This window comes from Mus musculus, chromosome 17, assembly GCF_000001635.26.
Source record: "Mus musculus strain C57BL/6J chromosome 17, GRCm38.p6 C57BL/6J".
In the NCBI taxonomy this organism is placed as follows: Eukaryota; Metazoa; Chordata; class Mammalia; order Rodentia; family Muridae; genus Mus; species Mus musculus.
In genome coordinates, this window is record NC_000083.6 from 57,356,681 (window position 1) to 57,376,730 (window position 20,050).

Below are 20,050 nucleotides of genomic sequence, written 5' to 3' on the forward strand. Positions count from 1 at the left end.
TATGCCATATTTAATAGGGTTATTTGGTTCTCTGGAGTCTAACTTCCTGAGTTCTTTGTATATTTTGGATATTAGTCCTCTATCAGATGTTGGGTTGGTAAAGATTTTTTTCCCCCAATCTGTGAGTTGCTGTTTTGTCATATTGACAGTCTCCTTTGCTTTACAGAAGCTTTTTAATTTCATGAGGTCCCATTTGTCAATTGTTGATCTTAGAGCCTGAGCCATTGGTGTTCTGTACAGGACAAATTTTCCCCTGTGCCAATGTGTTCGAGGTTCTTCCCCATTTTCTTTTCTATTAGACTCAGTGTATCTGGTTTTATGTGGAGGTCCTTGATCCACTCGGACTTGAGCTTTGTACAAGGAGATAAGAATGGATCAGTTTGTATTTTTCTACATCCTAACTGCCAGTTGAACTAGCAACATTTGTTGAAAATGTTTTTTTTTTTTCCCTCACTGGATGACTTTGACTTCTTTGTCAAAGATCAAGTGACCATAGGTGTGTAGGTTCACTTTTGGGTCTTCAATTTTATTCCATTGATCTACCTTTCTGTCATTGTATCAATACCATGAAGGTTTTTTAAAAAAAATTTTTTTTAATCATATTGCTCTGCAGTACAGCTTGAGGTCAGGGATGGTGATTCCCCCAGAGGCTCTTTGATTGTTGAGAACGGTTTTTGCTATCCTGGGTTTTTTGTTATTCCAGATGAATTTGAGTTGGGATTTTGATAGGGAATACACTGAATTTGTAGATTGCTTTTGGCAAGATGGCCATCTTTCCATCTTCTGAGGTCTTTGATTTCTTTCTTCAGAGACTTGAAGTTCTTGTCATACAGATCTTTCAATTGCTTGGTTAGAGTCACACCAAGATATTTTATATTATTTGTGACTATTGTGAAGGGTGTCATTTCTCTAATTTATTTCTCAGCCCGTTTATCCTTTGAGTAGAGGAAAACTACTGATTTGTTTGAATTAATTTTATATCTAGCCACTAAGCTGAAGTTGTTTATCAGCTGTAGGAGTTCTCTGGTGGATTATTTTTTAGGGTTATTTATGTATTCTACCACATCATCTGCAAATAGTGATATCTTGACTTCCTCCTTTCTAATTTGTATCCCTTTGACCTCCTTTTGTTGCCTAATTGTTCTGGGTAGAACTTTGAGTACTATATTAAATGATAGGGGAAAAGTGGACAGCCTTGGGTGTGGTGTGTGTGGTATGGTGTGGTGTGTGTATGGTGATGATGCATGTGGTGTGTATGGTGTGGTGTATGTGGTGTGGTGTGTGGTGGTGGTGATAATGATGATGGTGGTCTCTCTGTCTCTGTCTGTCTCTTTCTATCTCTGCCTCTCTCTCTCTGTCTCTCTCTGCCCCCCTCTGTCTCCCTCTGTCTGTCTGTCTGTCTCTTTGGTGTGATGTATGTGGTGTGTGTGTATTCTACAAGGTTGACATGATGACAGAATTTAATTTTCTTAGCAGCAAGCTCATGGATCCTGGTGATAAATGCAGCATGACTTTACTGAAAAGGCTTTGTGATCTTGAAGAGTGGATTGACTTCACTGTGGGCAGCACATGCAATCTCACTTGTTTGGTGTAATGAAAGAAGAGAATGAGAGGTGGAAGGGGGATGGTAATGTTGAAAAAAAGAATGGTACAGAGGAAACTGAGGTTGGAGAGAGATGGGGTAGATGGTAAGAGATGGAGAAAGAGGGAAGGAAATGGAGAGAAAGACAGAGAGACAGAGAGAGACACACAGAGAGACACACAGAGACAGAGAGGAAGGGAAAGGGAAAGAGAAAGGAAGAGGAAGAGGGGGAGGGGAAGGGGAAGGGGAAGGGGAAGGGAGAGGGAGAAATGTGGACACTAGCCAGATTTAAGGGAGAAATTAGGGGGTTGCCAGTCTGTCCACCTCTGATGGTGGCAACTCAGCAGAAAGCTGCTGGGCTCAGTCTGGCTTTGTTGAGCAACCCTGACTCCACCCCTTTTCTTCCCCACAAAGCAAGCTTTTAAAGGGAAGGCTTTCTTCATTGAATGACTGCCACAGTACGATGTGGGGCTTTTGGCTGCTCCTCTTCTGGGGTGAGTATGAGGTTGAATGGGGCATGGATGGCTGAGGTGTGGGCTGGAAATAGGTTGCAGGGAGAAAGGCCAACCTTGGAGGGGTTCGGCCCATAGGCTAATGTCTATTGCACACAGCAAACTTTACCTTGGGAAACCTTTGACAAAATTCCTTGACTTAGGGAAGTCTATTCACCAGGGTAGATCTTCCTGTAGCTGTTCATGTGGCATGTCTGTGTTTGTGAGCCATCTCAGTTTTAGTTAGAATTTAACATGGAGTAAACTTGTGAGGCTCCGGTGCGTGCATCTGGGATGGTGCAAGGGGGATGGAAGTCCACACAGCAATGGAAACAGTCCCCTTACCATTGCGTAGCCCTTTTTTATCAGCCATAGCTCACAAAGCAGAACATGGGTGTGAAAGAGGTAACTTGCCGGGCTTTGGCAACAGTTTAGTGTGTAAAGTGCTTGTCCTACAAGCACAAAGATCTGGATTTGATCCCAGAATTTATGTTAAAAAACCAAGTATGTGGTACACTTCTACCTCTGGCTCTGGAGAGTAGAGAAGGAGGATTCCTTGGTTCTTGATGGCCAGCTAGCCTAGCCCAATTGGTGGATTCCAGATCAGTGAGAAAGTCTGTCTCTAAACAATTAAGGTAGATGGAACTGGAGAAAGGTGTTTGAGGTCATCCTCTGGTTCCTACATGCCAGTACACACAAGTGCATGTTCACCTGCACTACACATTGCACAATGTCATGCACACACAACACAAGTGCAATGCACACACAGACATGCAATGCACACAAAAGGCACATGTGTACTCACAGATGCAAAAAGAAATACTGTGAGCAAGTCTTAGCTAATGAGGGGTAGAGCCACGGTATAAAATCATTCCAGCTCTGGCCTTGTTCAAACTCTTAGTCATGGCTGGTTTGTGCTGTGGGAGTCAGCGAAGATAGTCCCGTTCTAGAAATAGACTCGGGGCTACACCTTCCTTTTCTGGCTCCTGTTGCTTTTGTTTTGGGCACTAGCGCATTTCACTGTGTGATCTTCCACGTCACTGGTTTTCTCGCGTGTTTGCAAGATTTTTTTTCCCCATTGTTTTAAATTTAGATGGGAGATATGGATTTCCGGTTTTAGGGATGAGAAGAGGGATCTATTTTGCCTCACAGTTTGAGATGGTATGGTCTGCCATGTTGTGGAAGCCTTGGAAGAGTCATAGTTAGATGGTGGGCTGGCACTGCTTTCTGCTTGTTGACTGTGAAGCAGAGAGCTAAGAAGTTGAACTGGCGTACATATTTTCAGGTCCCCTCCCATGGCCTCATCTCTAAACTTCCTCAGACAACACCACCATCTGGTGACCAATAGGTTAAACACATGATTGTGTTGGTTACATTTCACATCCAAACCACAGCAAACAGCTAGCCTGCATACATGTATATGTACATTACATGTACATATATGTGTCTTACACACATAAAGGCAATAATTTTAATATCGTCTCAAGAATGAACTTAAAATAATATCATGCTTATTTACTTAAATACATTTTAATTTATTCTTTGAGGATTTCATACATAAAGGCAGTAATTTTGATTACCTGCACCTCCGTGCCACTCTACTCTGAGACCTCTCTTCACTGTGACCATCTCTAACATCATGTCCTACTTTAAAGAAAACCCACTGAGAGCAGGGTGACCTTCTGGGGCATATCCCTGAAGCAAGAGGATTCTCCTCTTAGCAGCCATTGACTCTCAGTAGATCATCAGCTCCTCAGGATGGGACCAGACTAGAATGTTGGCTGGCTTGACCGTGCAGGTTTCATGTAGGCAGCCACAACTGACATGAATGTTTAACTAAAATCATGCTTGGAAGTCAGTAAGCAGCACCTTCCATGGCCTCTGCCTCAGCTCCTGCCTCCAGGTTCCTACCCAGTGTGAAAGTCTTAAAATGTTAAAGAAAGTGCTGCAGGAGAGGATTTTTAAATATTCTCACACAAAGAAATAACAAACGTTTTAGAGGAAGCATAAAAGCTAGAAACAAAACAAGACCTCCACACAAACAGACATGAAAATAGGGGCAGACGGGAAAGAGAGGGGTCAACAGGTGTGGGAGGGGAGATAAATGTAGGTGCATGAGCACCGTATAGAGCATACTCCTGAATATACAAACCACCACCAGTAGCAACACCAACAAAAATATAGGGCTCAGAGAGATGTCTCTGCAGGAAGGCACTGGCTGCTCTTGAAGAGAACCTGGGTTCAGGTCCCAGCACCATATGGTGCCTCTCAAGCACCTGTAAACCCAGGTCCAGGGGATCCTTTTAGCCTGTGTGGACACTGCACTCTTTAAAAACAAAAACCCTAACAAGTGCAAAGAAATCAGGAGTGCGCTGTGAAAATTATGCAAAATGACATGGCTTCCTCAGTGGGAGTTCCCGTCCAGCTTTGTTTGAGCATAGCCAACTTTCCTTTCTTTCTTTCTTTCTCTCTCTCTCTCTCTCTCTCTCTCTCTCTCTCTCTCTCTCTCTCTCTCTCTCTCTCCTTCTTTCTTAGATATTTTCTTCATTAAATTTCAAATGCTATCCCCAAAGTCCCCTATACCCTCCCCTAGCCCTGCTCCCCAACCCACCCACTCCTGCTTCCTGGCCCTGGCAGTCCCCTGTACTGGGGCATATGATCTTCCCAAGACCAAGGGCCTCTCCTCCCATTGATGGCCAACTAGGCCATCCTCTGCTACATATGCAGCTAGAGACATGAGCTCTAGGGGTACTGGTTAGGTCATATTGTTGTTCCTCCTATAGGGTTGCAGACCCCTTTAGCTCATTGGGGGCCCTGTGTTCCATCCAATAAATGACTGTGAGCATCCATTTCTGTATTTGCCAGGCACTGCACAGCCGACTTTTTTAACAGTTTATGCCTGTTCCTCCTCTTCACAGGCTTCAGTGGGATGTACAGATGGGGGATGACCACACTTCCCACCCTGGGACAAACACTTGGTGGTGAGTCGCTTAAAGAGAACAAATGACTGGCTTGAGCAAGGTGGGGTTTTTTTTTGGGGGGTGGGGAGAGCTCTCCTGTCCCAGCAGATGACCCTTATACTTTGTGGGACCCAGTTAAAGGCAGAAGCAATAGGATTAGGTTCCCTGGTTCCTGCTCCAGGACAGTCCATTTATACTCTAAAATTACTGTGCAACCCTAGGCGAGATATGTAATCTCTCTGGTGCTCAGTTCCCTCAAGGGTGGGCTTTAGAGACCTCTGTGCATCTTGTTACTGGATGCTGCGAGGCCTCTCTTCTAGTAAGTCCCTGCCCAACAATATTTTGCAGTCTTAACATAAATTCTCTCTTTTTGTTCTCTCATTCTTGTTGTGGAGACAGTAATAGGGACATAAGGATGTCCTTTTCTGTTTTGTAATTCTGGAATTAAAACCTGGTTATTAGATCTGAGCTTGCTTTGGGTCTGTGTAATCCAGCTTTGACTATAATAAATATCCCGAGTCAATCAGTTTATAAAAAGAGGAGGTTCGTTTTGGCTTGTATTGATAGGGATCTCTGTCTGTGGTTGGTTAGTGCTGGGAGCCTCCCTGGCTGGGATGGGTTGAAGTGGGATGCAGCATTAAATGCAGACCAAAGACTGATGACCTCCCATCTTGTAGGAAACAACTCATTCTTACTCTTCTGTGCTTCATTAAGCATGGGGGAAATTTAACTCTTTATCTCTCTTATTACTTACTTTATAATTCTCTATGCTTGAATAAGCACCAGAAAACTTAACTCTTACATACTTTATAAACAAGGACAGAGCTTGGGGAATTCAGCAGAGGATTTATTGATAAAGTTCCTTTCTCTCTGGCCTGGAAGCCTGACCTCTTACTGGGAAGGCAAGAGGGAGGCTTGTGGCAAACGATATTTAGTGAACCAGGAAAAGAAAGTCATGCTTGCAGAAAGAAAAATGTTTACATAGGCAAAATGTACAGAAACACATGAAATTATACAGTCACATATTTTGTTGGATCCAACCACCTGTCTCATCCACTCCACAAGTATTCTCGCATACTTACATACATACACCTATACTTACACAGACACACACACACACACACACACACACACACACACACACACACACACACACACACACGTATTTGGTGGATGGAGCAAAAGCCCCTATGAGTAGGTTTCACTGAGCAAGCGCCAGTGCAGAAAGAACACACCCATTCTGAATGAAAAATAAGTTCTGACCTTTATTGTTTAGAGAAAGAAAACTTCTGCTTTTTTTTTATTGAGTATGAAAAAGCTCTGTCCTTGTCAGTATGAAGAAGCCTGCTGTTAAGAAAAGTCAAAAAAAAAAAAAAAAAAAAAAAAGAAAAAAAGAAAAAAGAAAAGTCCCATCTCTGCCAGGCAGTGGTGGCACACGCCTTTAATCCCAGCACTCAGGAGGCAGAGGCAGGTGAATTTCTGAGTTCGAGGCCAGCCTGGTCTACAGAGTGAGTTCCAGGACAGCCAGGGCTACACAGAGAAACCCTGTCTCAAAAAAAAAAAAAAAAGAAAAATTCTGTCTCACGGTAATAAGAAGCCTCGCTGGTCTCTCTGCTCTCTTATTGTCATTGTTTCTAGTTCTTGTGCTTTTTCAGGATACATGATCATATGGTATTATAAGCATCATTTTTCAAAAGTTCACAACAAGTTCAAACATAAATTCAAACCATAAATTGAAATAAGAAGTTACAACAGAGATTTATTTTTATTTTTAAAAATATTTTCTTTTTTTAAAAAATTGGATATTTTCTTTATTTACATTTCAAATGTTATCCGCTTTCCCGGTCCACTCCATCAAAGTCCTCTATCCCATCTTCCCTCCCCCTGCTTCTATTAGGGTGTTTTTCCACCCACTCCCCCACCCACTCCCATCTCTCTGCCCTCAGTTATCCTACACTGGGGCATCAATCGAGCTTTCATAGAACCAAGGACCTCTCTTCCCATTGATGCATGGCAAGGCCATCCTCTGCAACATATGCAGCTGGAGCCATGTGTATTCCTTTTTTGATGGCTTAGTTTCTGGGAGCTCTTGGCAGACTGGTTGGTTGATATTGTTGTTCTTACTGTGGGGTTGCAATCCTCTTCAACTTCTTCAGTCCTTTCGCTAACTTCTCTATTGGGAATGTCGTGTTCAGTCCAGTGGTTGGTTGTGAGCATCCATCTCTGTATTTGTAAGACTCTGGCAGGGCCTCTCAGGAGACAACCATACCAGGCTCCTTTCAGAATGCACTTCTTGGCATCCACAATAGTGTCTGGGTTTGGTGTCTGTATATGGGAGGAATCCCCAGGTGGGGCAGTCTCTGGATGGCCTTTTCTTCAGTCTCTGCTCTACACTTTATCTCCATATTTGCTCCTGGAGTATTTTGTTCTCCTTCTAAGAAGGACTGAAGCACCCACACTTTGGTCTTCCTTCTTCTTGAGCTTCATGTGGTCTGTGAATTGTATCTTGGTTATTTGGAGCTTTTGGGCTAATATCCACTTATCAGTGAGAGCATACCATGTGTGTTCGTTTGTGATTGGGTTACCTCATTCAGGATGATATTTTTTTTAGTTCTACCCCTTTGTCTAAGAATTTCATGAATTCATCATTTTTAATAGCTGAGTAGTACTCCATTGTGTAAATGTACCACATTTTCTGTATCCATTCCTCTGTTGAAGGACATCTGGATTCTTTCCATCTCCTGGGTATTATAAACAAGGCTACTATGAACATAGTGGAGCATATATCCTTATTAAATGTTAGAGCATCTTCTTGGTATATGCAAGATGTGGTATTTTCTTTCTTTCTTTTTTTTAATATTTTTTATTATGTATTTTCCTCAATTACATTTCCAATGCTATCCCAAAAGTCCCCCATACCCTCCCCTCCAATTCCCTACCCACCCATTCCCAATTTTTTGGCCCTGGCGTTCCCCTGTACTGGGGCATATAAAGTTTGTGTGTCCAATGGGCCTCTCTTTCCAGTGATGGCCGACTAGGCCATCTTTTGATACATATGCAGCTATAGTCAAGAGCTCCGGGGTACTGGTTAGTTCATAATGTTGTTCCACCTATAGGGTTGCAGATCCCTTTAGCTCCTTGGGTACTTTCTCTAGCTCCTCCATTGGGAGCCCTGTGATCCATCCAATAGCTGACTGTGAGCATCCACTTCTGTGTTTGCTAGGCCCCAGCATAGTCTCACATGAGACAGCTATATCTGGGTCCTTTCAGCAAAATCTTGCTAGTATATGCAATGGTGTCAGCGTTTGGAAGCTGATTATGGGATGGATCCCTGGATATGGCAGTCTCTAGATGGTCCATCCTTTCGTCACAGCTCCAAACTTTGTCTCTGTAACTCCTTCCATGGGTGTTTTGTTCCCAATTCTAAGAAGGGGCACAGTGTCCACACTTTGGTCTTCATTCTTCTTGAGTTTCATGTGTTTAGGAAATTGTATCTTATATCTTGGGTATCCTAAGTTTCTGGGCTAATATCCACTTATCAGTGAGTACATATTGTGTGAGTTCCTTTGTGATTGGGTTACCTCACTCAGGATGATGCCCTTCAGGTCCATCCATTTGCTTAGGAATTTCATAAATTCATTCTTTTTAATAGCTGAGTAGTACTCCATTGTGTAAATGTACCACATTTTCTGTATCCATTCCTCTGTTGAGGGGCATCTGGGTTCTTTCCAGTTTCTGGCTATTATAAATAAGGCTGCTATGGACATAGTGGAGCATGTGTCCTTCTTACCGGTTCGGACATCTTCTGGATATATGCCCAGGAGAGGTATTGCTGGATCCTCCGGTAGTACTATGTCCAATTTTCTGAGGAACCGCCAGACTGATTTCCAGAGTGGTTGTGGCAGCTTGCAATTCCACCAGCAATGGAGGAGTATTTCTCTTTCTCTACATCCTCGCCAGCATCTGTGGTCACCTGAGTTTTTGATCTTAGCCATTCTGACTGGTGTGAGGTGGAATCTCAGGGTTGTTTTGATTTGCATTTCCCTGATGAATAAGGGAATTGAACATTTCTTTAGGTGCTTCTCAGCCATTCAATATTCCTCAGTCGAGAATTCTTTGTTTAGCTCTGTACTACATTTTTTAAACAGGGTTATTTGATTTTCTGGAGTTTAACTTCTTGAGTTCTTTGTATATATTGGGTATTAGCCCTCTATTGGATGTAAGATTAGTAAAGATCTTTTCCCAATCTGTTGGCTGCCTTTTTGTCCTATTGACAGTGTCCTTTGCCTTAAAGAAGTTTTGCAATTTTATGAGGTCCCATTTGTCTGTTGTTGATCTCAGAGCATAAGCCATTGGTGTTCTGTTCAGGAATTTTTCCTCTGTGTCCATGTGTGGGCTCTTCCCCACTTTCTCCTCTATTAGTTTCAGTGTATCTGGTTTTATGTGGAGGACCTTGATCCACTTGGACTTGAGCTTTGTACAAGGAGATAAGAATGGATTGATTTGCATTTTTCTATATGCTGAGTGCCAGTTGTGCCAGTACCATTTGTTAAAAATGCTGTCCCCCCCCCCCACCCCCCACTGGATGGCTTTAGCTCCTTTGTCAAATATCAAGTGACCATATATGTGTGTGGGTTCATTTCTGGGTCTTCAGTACAACAGAGATATTTTGCATGTGTTTCCATTAAGACTAGTTATCTAATTAAACGTTCATTATCTGTCACTAGCTCCATAGACTTATTAAGAGTTCAAAATTTATGTCTTAAGTTAGCATGGTTTTGTAAGAGGCAAATCATCTGCCTAGTGTCTCATTAGTTTAGAGGTTTTGTATAGATAAATCCAGTCAATATTTTATTTTCCATCCTTGAACCTACAATAAATTGTTCATTCCCAGTTTATGACCTTTAGTTATCAAATAATGTTTTTATGGCTAGCCTAAAAGGCATGTTTTTCCTTGATCATAAATCCAGTTCAGGCCTCCTTTTAATCTTACTGCAATTAACCTGTGACACATGAAGGTTTACCAAGTACTAGTTGCAGCCTCCATACATAGAGGGCTCAAAATTAGCTATATAAATTAAGGAATTCCGTAGAACCATTATTAGGAATTAAGAAATCATCTATTTCTCTACATAGCATTACTACATGAGAGTACATCTTTGTTAATCTGCAGAAAATCTGCCCATCAGGGTGGGCTGATGCCCAGGGATCATCATTCTATTTAATAGTAGTAGGAAAGGCATAACAAGAATCAGTTCTGAGATGAACTCTCTTGCGGTTTTAGAGTCTATCCATCAAAACCATGCAAAATGATGTTACTTTCTCAACTCTCCTAGATGGCTAGCCCCCAAAATTGTGGGTCTTGGACTGGATGAAATAGGGGAAAGCCTGCAGAACATCATTTATCTCTCTAGTTCAGACTGCAGATACAGTGTGACCTCTGCTTCTGTCAGAGTGCTTTCCTTGAAAATCAACCCTTCCCCCTTGAAGGGGCTCTTGCGAGGCATTTTCTTACCTAATCAAGACAACTCACCTAAATCTATGACATTTGTGTTAATTCTTTGAGATTGTCGTACAAAGAGGCTGTGTGTTTTGATTACATTCACCTCTCATTCTCCTCTGTCTCCTCCCAGAACCACCATCACCCCTGCCTCCTAGGTCTATAGCCTCTTTTAAAAGTAATGTTATTTTTAAGTATTTTATTTAAAGTTAACACCTATATTCCCTTACTTCCAGTTCCTCCTTTATTTTCCTCATCACTTTTCCTCCCAACTTCATGTTCTGTTTTTCTTTTATTTTTTATTTAAAATAATTGAATATTAAAATATAATTATATCATTTGCCCTTCTCTTTCCTCCCTTCAACCTCTCACATGTCCCCACCCCTGCCACTCTTTACATTTTTGGTATTTTTCTTTGATTGTGTTATTGCTACACACACATACACACACACACACACACACACACACACACACACACACACACCTCTCCCAACATACCACACACAAACACGTACAGACACTCACATATACACACATGCATACACAGAACCTCCCCAGCATAATAACACAACATATACATATACACATGTAACATACCTCCTCTATATAAACACATAATATATACTAACACTCCCCCCAAAAGTGCAACACTATTATTTTAGAAAGGTATACTTAAAATACCTAATGCACACTTCATTAGATTTTGTTTACTGAATTGGAAATTTTTATTTCTTCAGAAAATATGGCTTATTTTTTTTTTTTTTGTGGTGTCCTGGAACCTTTCGGTTCCTACAATTCTTCGTCACCCTCTTCTGCAGAATCCCCCAAGTTCTGACTTGTTTCCATGTGTCTCTGTATCTGTTCCTATCAGTTGATGGGTAAAGCCTCTCTGATGACAATTATGCTGAGCTCTTTCCTGAAAGTGTAACAGAATATCATTAACAGTGCCAGAGGGGCTCCCTCTCATGGCGTGCTCCTCAAGATGGACCAGTCATTCATTGGCCACTCCCTCAATTTCTGTGCCACCTTTACCCCAGATCATCTTGTAGGCAGGACAAATTGTAGGTCAAAGGTTTTGTATCTGGGTTGGTGTCTCAGTTCATCCAGTGGAAGTCTTGCCTGGTTACAGGAGATAGCTGGTTCAGGCTCCATATCCCCAATGCAAGGAGTCTTTTTTTTTTTTTTTTTTTTTTTTTTTTTTTTTTTTTTTTCATTTTTTTTTATTAGGTATTTAGCTCATTTACATTTCCAATGCTATACCAAAAGTCCCCCTTACCCACCCACCCCCACTCCCCTACCCACCCACTCCCCCCCTTTGGCCCTGGCGTTCCCCTGTACCGGGGCACACAAAGTCTGCGTGTCCAATGGGCCTCTCTTTCCAGTGATGGCCGACTAGGCCATCTTTTGATACATATGCAGCTAGAGTCAAGAGCTCAGGGGTACTGGTTAGTTCATAATGTTGTTCCACCTATAGGGTTGAAGATCCCTTTAGCTCCTTGGGTACTTTCTCTAGCTCCTCCATTGGGAGCCCTGTGATCCATCCATTAGCTGACTGTGAGCATCCACTTCTGTGTTTGCTAGGCCCCGGCATAGTCTCACAAGAGACAGCTACATCTGGGTCCTTTCAGTAAAATCTTGCTAGTGTATGCAATGGTGTCAGCATTTGGAAGCTGATTATGGGGTGGATCCCTGGATATGGCAGTCTCTACATGGTCCATCCTTTCATCTCAGCTCCATACTTTGTTTCTGTAACTCCTTCCATGGGTGTTTTGTTCCCACTTCTAAGGAGGGGCATAGTGTCCACACTTCAGTCTTCATTTTTCTTGAGTTTCATGTGTTTAGGAAATTGTATCTTATATCGTGGGTATCCTAGGTTTTGGGCTAGTATCCACTTATCAGTGAGTACATATTGTGTGAGTTCCTTTGTGATTGTGTTACCTCACTCAGGATGATGCTCTCCAGGTCCATCCATTTGGCTAGGAATTTCATAAATTCATTCTTTTTAATAGCTGAGTAGTACTCCATTGTGTAGATGTACCACATTTTCTGTATCCATTCCTCTGTTGAGGGGCATCTGGGTTCTTTCCAGTTTCTGGCTATTATAAATAAGGCTGCTATGAACATAGTGGAGCATGTGTCCTTCTTACCAGTTGGGGCTTCTTCTGGATATATGCCCAGGAGAGGTATTGCTGGATCCTCCGGTAGTACTATGTCCAATTTTCTGAGGAACCGCCAGACTGATTTCCAGAGTGGTTGTACAAGCCTGCAATCCCACCAACAATGGAGGAGTGTTCCTCTTTCTCCACATCCTCGCCAGCATCTGCTGTCACCTGAATTTTTGATCTTAGCCATTCTCACTGGTGTGAGGTGGAATCTCAGGGTTGTTTTGATTTGCATTTCCCTGATGATTAAGGATGTTGAACATTTTTTCAGGTGCTTCTCTGCCATTCGGTATTCCTCAGGTGAGAATTCTTTGTTCAGTTCTGAGCCCCATTTTTTAAGGGGGTTATTTGATTTTCTGAGGTCCACCTTCTTGAGTTCTTTATATATGTTGGATATTAGTCCCCTATCTGATTTAGGATAGGTAAAGATCCTTTCCCAGTCTGTTGGTGGTCTTTTTGTCTTATAGACAGTGTCTTTTGCCTTGCAGAAACTTTGGAGTTTCATTAGGTCCCATTTGTCAATTCTCGATCTTACAGCACAAGCCATTGCTGTTCTGTTCAGGAATTTTTCCCCTGTGCCCATATCTTCAAGGCTTTTCCCCACTTTCTCCTCTATAAGTTTCAGTGTCTCTGGTTTTATGTGAAGTTCCTTGATCCACTTAGATTTGACCTTAGTACAAGGAGATAAGTATGGATCGATTCGCATTCTTCTACATGATAACAACCAGTTGTGCCAGCACCAATTGTTGAAAATGCTGTCTTTCTTCCACTGGATGGTTTTGGCTCCCTTGTCGAAGATCAAGTGACCATAGGTGTGTGGGTTCATTTCTGGGTCTTCAATTCTATTCCATTGGTCCACTTGTCTGTCTCTATACCAGTACCATGCAGTTTTTATCACAATTGCTCTGTAGTAAAGCTTTAGGTCAGGCATGGTGATTCCACCAGAGGTTCTTTCATCCTTGAGAAGAGTTTTTGCTATCCTCGGTTTTTTGTTATTCCAGATGAATTTGCAGATTGCTCCTTCTAATTCGTTGAAGAATTGAGTTGGAATTTTAATGGGGATTGCATTGAATCTGTAGATTGCTTTTGGCAAGATAGCCATTTTTACAATGTTGGTCCTGCCAATCCATGAGCATGGGAGATCTTTCCATCTTCTGAGATCTTCTTTAATTTCTTTCTTCAGGGACTTGAAGTTTTTATCATACAGATCTTTCACTTCCTTCGTTAGAGTCACGCCGAGATATTTTATATTATTTGTGGCTATTGAGAAGGGTGTTGTTTCCCTAATTTCTTTCTCAGCCTGTTTATTCTTTGTGTAGAGAAAGGCCATTGACTTGTTTGAGTTAATTTTATATCCAGCTACTTCACCGAAGCTGTTTATCAGGTTTAGGAGTTCTCTGTTGGAATTTTTAGGGTCACTTATATATACTATCATATCATCTGCAAAAAGTGATATTTTGACTTCCTCTTTTCCAATTTGTATCCCCTTGGTCTCCTTTTGTTGTCGAATTGCTCTGGCTAATACTTCAAGTACTATGTTGAAAAGGTAGGGAGAAAGTGGGCAGCCTTGTCTAGTTCCTGATTTTAGTGGGATTGCTTCCAGCTTCTCTCCATTTACTTTGATGTTGGCTACTGGTTTGCTGTAGATTGCTTTTATCATGTTTAGGTATTGGCCTTGAATTCCTGATCTTTCCAGAACTTTTATCATGAATGGGTGTTGGATCTTGTCAAATGCTTTTTCTGCATCTAACGAGATGATCATGTGGTTTTTGTCTTTGAGTTTGTTTATATAATGGATTACATTGATGGATTTTCGTATATTAAACCATCCCTGCATCCCTGGAATAAAACCTACTTGGTCAGGATGGATGATTGCTTTAATGTGTTCTTGGATTCGGTTAGCGAGAATTTTATTAAGAATTTTTGCATCGATGTTCATAAGAGAAATTGGTCTGAAGTTCTCTATCTTTGTTGGATCTTTCTGTGGTTTAGGTATCAGAGTAATAGTGGCTTCATAAAATGAGTTGGGTAGAATACCTTCTACTTCTATCTTGTGAAAAAGTTTGTGCAGAACTGGAGTTAGATCTTCTTTGAAGGTCTGATAGAACTCTGCACTAAACCCGTCTGGTCCTGGGCTTTTTTTGGCTGGGAGACTATTAATAACTGCTTCTATTTCTTTAGGGGATATGGGACTGTTTAGAAGGTCAACTTGATCCTGATTCAACTTTGGTACCTGGTATCTGTCCAGAAATTTGTCCATTTCGTCCAGGTTTTCCAGTTTTGTTGAGTATAGCCTTTTGTAGAAGGATCTGATTGTGTTTTGGATTTCTTCAGGATCTGTTGTTATGTCTCCCTTTTCATTTCTGATTTTGTTAATTAGGATTTTGTCCCTGTGCCCTTTAGTGAGTCTAGCTAAGGGTTTATCTATCTTGTTGATTTTCTCAAAGAACCAACTCCTCGTTTGGTTAATTCTTTGAATAGTTCTTCTTGTTTCCACTTGGTTGATTTCACCCCTGAGTTTGATTATTTCCTGCCGTCTACTCCTCTTGGGTGAATTTGCTTCCTTTTTTTCTTGAGCTTTTAGATGTGTTGTCAAGCTGCTAGTATGTGCTCTCTCCCGTTTTTTCTTGAAGGCACTCATAGCTATGAGTTTCCCTCTTAGAAATGCTTTCATTGTGTCCCAAAGGTTTGGGTACGTTGTGGCTTCATTTTCATTAAACTCTAAAAAGTCTTTAATTTCTTTCTTTATTCCTTCCTTGACCAAGGTATCATTGAGAAGAGTGTTGTTCAGTTTCCATGTGAATGTTGGCTTTCTGTTATTTATTTTGTTATTGAAGATCAGCCTTAGTGCATGGTGATCTGATAGGATACATGGGACAATTTCAATATTTTTGAATCTGTTGAGGCCTGATTTGTGACCTATTATGTGGTCAATTTTGGAGAAGGTACCATGAGGTGCTGAGAAGAAGGTATATCCTTTTGTTTTAGGATAAAATGTTCTGTAGATATCTGTCAGATCCATTTGTTTCATCACTTCTGTTAGTTTCAGTGTGTCCCTGTTTAGTTTCTGTTTCCATGATCTGTCCATTGGTGAAAGTGGTGTGTTGAAGTCTCCCACTATTATTGTGTGAGGCGCAATGTGTGCTTTGAGCTTTACTAAAGTTTCTTTAGTGAATGTGGCTGCTCTTGTATTTGGAGCATAGATATTCAGAATTGAGAGTTCCTCTTGGAGGATTTTACCTTTGATGAGAATGAAGTGTCCCTCCTTGTCTTTTTTGATGACTTTGGGTTGGAAGTCAATCTTATCAGATATTAGGATGGCTACTCCTGCTTGTTTCTTCATACCATTTGCTTGGAAAATTGTTTTCCAGCCTTTCATTCTGAGGTAGTGTCTATCTTTTTCTCTGAGATGAGTTTCCTGTAAGCAGCAAAATGTTGGGTCTTGTTTGTGTAGCCAGTTTGTTAGTCTATGTCTTTTTATTGGCGAGTTGAGACCATTGATGTTAAGAGATATTAAGGAAAAGTAATTGTTGCTTCCTGTTATTTTAGTTGTTAAAGGTGGCATTCTGTTCTTGTGGCTGTCTTCTTTTAGGTTTGTTGAGGGATTACCTTCTTGTTTTTTCTAGGGCGTTGTTCCCGTTCTTGTATTGGTTTTTTTCTGTTATTATCCTTTGAAGGGCTGGATTCGTGGAGAGATAATGCGTGAATTTGGTTTTGTCGTGGAATACTTTGGTTTCTCCCTCTATGATAATTGAGAGTTTGGCTGGGTATAGTAGCCTGGGCTGCAGTTTGTGTTCTCTTAGTGTCTGTATAACATCTGTCCAGGCTCTTCTGGCTTTCATAGTCTCTGGTGAAAAATCTGGTGTAATTCTGATAGGCTTGCCTTTATATGTTACTTGACCTTTTTCCCTTACTGCTTTTAGTATTCTATCTTTATTTAGTGCATTTGATGTTCTGATTATTATGTGTCGGGAGGAATTTCTTTTCTGGTCCAGTCTATTTGGAGTTCTGTAGGCTTCTTGTATGTTCATATGCATCTCATTCTTTAGATTTGGGAAGTTTTCTTCAATAATTTTGTTGAAGATGTTTGCTGGACCTTTGAGTTGAAAATCTTCATTCTCATCCACTCCTATTATCCGTACGTTTGGTCTTCTTATTGTGTCCTGGATTTCCTGGATATTTTGAGTTAGGATCTTTTTGCATTTTCCATTTTCTTTGATTGTTGTGCCGATGTTCTCTATGGAATCTTCTGCACCTGAGATTCTCTCTTCCATCTCTTGTATTCTGTTGCTGATGCTCAAATCTATGGTTCCAGATTTCTTTCCTAGGGTTTCTATCTCTAGTGTTGCCTCGCTTTGAGTTTTCTTTATTGTGTCTACTTCCCTTTTTAGGTCTAGTATGGTTTTGTTCATTTCCATCACCTGTTTGTATGTTTTTTCCTCTTTTTCTGTAAGGACTTCTACCTGTTTGATTGTGTTTTCCTGTTTTTCTTTAAGGACTTGTAACTCTTTAGCAGTGTTCTCCTGTATTTCTTTAAGTGATTTATTAAAGTCCTTCTTGATGTCCTCTACCATCATCATGAGATATGCTTTTAAATCTAGGTCTAGGTTCTCAGGTGTGTTGGGGTTCCCTGGACTGGGCGAAGTGGGTGTGCTGGGTTCTGGTGATGGTGAGTGGTCTTGGTTCCTGTTAGTAAGATTCCTCCGTTTACCTTTCGCCATCTGGTAATCTCTGGAGTTAGTAGTTATAGTTGACTCTGTTTAGAGATTGTTCTTCTGGTGATTCTGTTACCGTCTATCAGCAGACCTGGGAGACAGATTCTCTCCTCTGAGTTTCAGTGCTCAGAGCACTCTCTGCTGGCAAGCTCTCTTACAGGGAAGGTGCGCAGATATCTTGTATTTGGGCCTCCTCCTGGCCGAAGAAGAAGGCCCAAAACAGGACCTTTCTCAGACACTGTGTTGCTTTGGCAGTTCCCAGGTGGTACAGACTCTCACCTAAGCAGACTAAATTCCTAAGTTCCTTGGAGTCCCGGGACCAAGATGGCGACCGCTGCTGCTGTGGCTTAGGCCGCCTCCCCAGCCGGGTGGGCACCTGTCCTCCGGTCCGGAAGGTGGCCGGCTGTCCCCGGCCCACACAGGGTGCTGCCTCAGCGCCTCTGTGCTTCTGCCTGTTCCAGAAGCTGTCAGGTTCTCTGGCGCACCCTCTCACCTGTTCAGACTAATTTCCTAAGTTCGGCGGGTCCTGGACCAAGATGGCGACCGCTGCTGCTGTGGCTTAGGCCGCCTCCCCAGCCGGGTGGGCACCTGTCCTCCGGTCCGGAAGGTGGCCGGCTGACCCCGGCCCACACAGGGTGCTGCCTCCGCAAGGAGTCTTAGCTAGGGTCACTTTCCTGAGAGTTTCCATTACCCTGGGTTTCTAGCTTGTCCCAGAGATGACCCTCCAATTTCCCCCTCACCCCCATCCTTCTCCACCTGATCACACCTGTGTCAACATGCATCCCACTCCCATTCAGTCCCCATTCCCATCCACCCAAGATATCTATTCTATTTCTCCTTCTTAGGGAGATTCATGTGCCTCTTTGAGCCCTCTTTGTTATTAAGTTCTTTGCTTCTGTGGATTGTAGCATGGGTATCTTGTATTTTTATGGATAGTGTCCATTTATAAGCGAGCGCACACCTTTTGGATCTAGATTACATCTCTCAGGATGATCTTTTCTAGTTCCATCCATCTGCCTACAAATTTCATGTCAATTTTTTATTAGATATTTTCTTCATTTATGGCATTATTTTTGATAGTTAAGTAATACTCCATTGTGTAAATGTACCACATTTTAAAATCCATTCCTTAGTTGAAGGACATCTAGACTATTTCCAATTTAAGACTGTTGTGAATAAGGCATGTATGAACATAGTTGAGCAAGTGTCTTTGTGATAGGATGGAACACTCTTTGGGTACATGCCCAGGAGTGGTATAGCGGTATATCTGGGTCTTGGGGTAGAACTATTCCAAAATTTCTGAGAATCTGCCAAACTGATTTCCAGAGTGGTTGTACAAGTTTGCACTCCCACTGGCAATGGAGGAGTCTTCTCTTGCTCCACATCCTCATCAGCATGCTCTGTCATTTGGGTTTCTGATCTTAGCCAATCTGGTGAGTGTAAGGTGGAATCTCAGGGTCATCCTGATTTGTATTTCCTTGATGACTAAGGATGTTGAGCATTTCTGTAAGTGCTGCTAAGCCATTAGAAATTCCTCTGTTGAGAATTTTCTGCTTAGTTCTGTACTCCATTTTTTGAGGCATACCTTTTTCTCAATTTATTTATTTATTTCTTTACTTATTCAGTTTACATCCTGCTCCCTGCCCCTCTCCTGGTCACCCTTTCACACAATCCTTCCTCCATCCCCCCTTTCCTTCTGAGTGGGTATGGGTCCCTGGGTATCCCTCCACCCTGGCACTTCAAGTCTCTTTGAGGCTAGGCATTCTTACCTGGAGGCCAGACAAGTCAGCACAGCTAGAAGAACATATCCCACCTATAGGCGACAGCTTTTGGCTAGTTCCATTTCCAGTTGTTTGGGACCCACATGAAGACCAAGCTACATACATGCAGGGAGGCCTAGGTTCAGGTCACGTTATGTTCTTTGGTTGGTGTTTCAGACTCTAAAACCCTCAAAGGGTCCAGGTTAGTTGACTCTGTTAGTCTTCCTGTGGAGTTCCTATCTCCTTCAGAGCCTGCAATCCTTCCTCCTATTCTTCCATAAGCTTCCACAGCTTAAAAACCCCTTCAGAAAAGGGGCTGGATAAAAGTTAACTCGAAATAATTAGCCCTCCTTTATACAAATAATTAACTGGATGATAATGAAATCAGAGAATAGTGAAGATTTTTTTTCCCAGTCTGTAGGTTGCTGATTTGTCCTATTGTCTATGTCCTTCACCTTACAAAACCTTTCCAGTTTCATGAGGTCCCCTTTATCACCTCTTTTTTTTTTTTTTAATTTATCAACTCTTAATCTTAGAGCTTGAGCCATTGGAGTTCTGTTTAGGAAAATTTGCCTGTGCCAATGTGTTTGAGGCTCTTTCCCACTTTCTCTTTTATTAGATTTAGTATATCTGGTTTTATGTTGAGGTCCTTGATCCACTTGGAGTTGAGCTTTGTGCAAAGTGACAAATATGGATTTATATTTATTTATTTTTTTACATACAGACTGCCAGTTAGACCAGTATCATTTATGGAAGATGCATTCTTTTTTCCATTGTATACTTTTGGCTTCCTTGTCAAAGATCAAGTGTCCATAAGTGTGCAGTTTTATTTCTGGGGTCTTCAATTCCATTCCACTGATCAACATGTCTGTCTCTATAC

General features: G+C 41.7%; 1 protein-coding gene across 4 annotated transcripts in view; it reads left to right on the top strand.

The window, feature by feature from the left end:
- Window positions 1-1,900: 1,900 nt before the first annotated feature.
- The window catches only part of Adgre1 (adhesion G protein-coupled receptor E1), a 124,949-nt gene continuing 106,799 nt past the window's right edge, over window positions 1,901-20,050 (top strand). For 3 of the 4 annotated variants that reach the window (NM_010130.4, NM_001355722.1, NM_001355723.1), the window contains exons 1-2: window positions 2,006-2,076; window positions 4,992-5,054. In NM_010130.4, coding sequence (NP_034260.1) covers window positions 2,046-2,076; window positions 4,992-5,054 — 94 coding nt within the window. In that variant the 5' untranslated portion in view covers window positions 2,006-2,045. Of the gene's footprint in view, window positions 2,077-4,991; window positions 5,055-20,050 lie in introns of all 4 variants that reach the window. The other variant, XM_006523602.2, reaches the window with a different exon arrangement.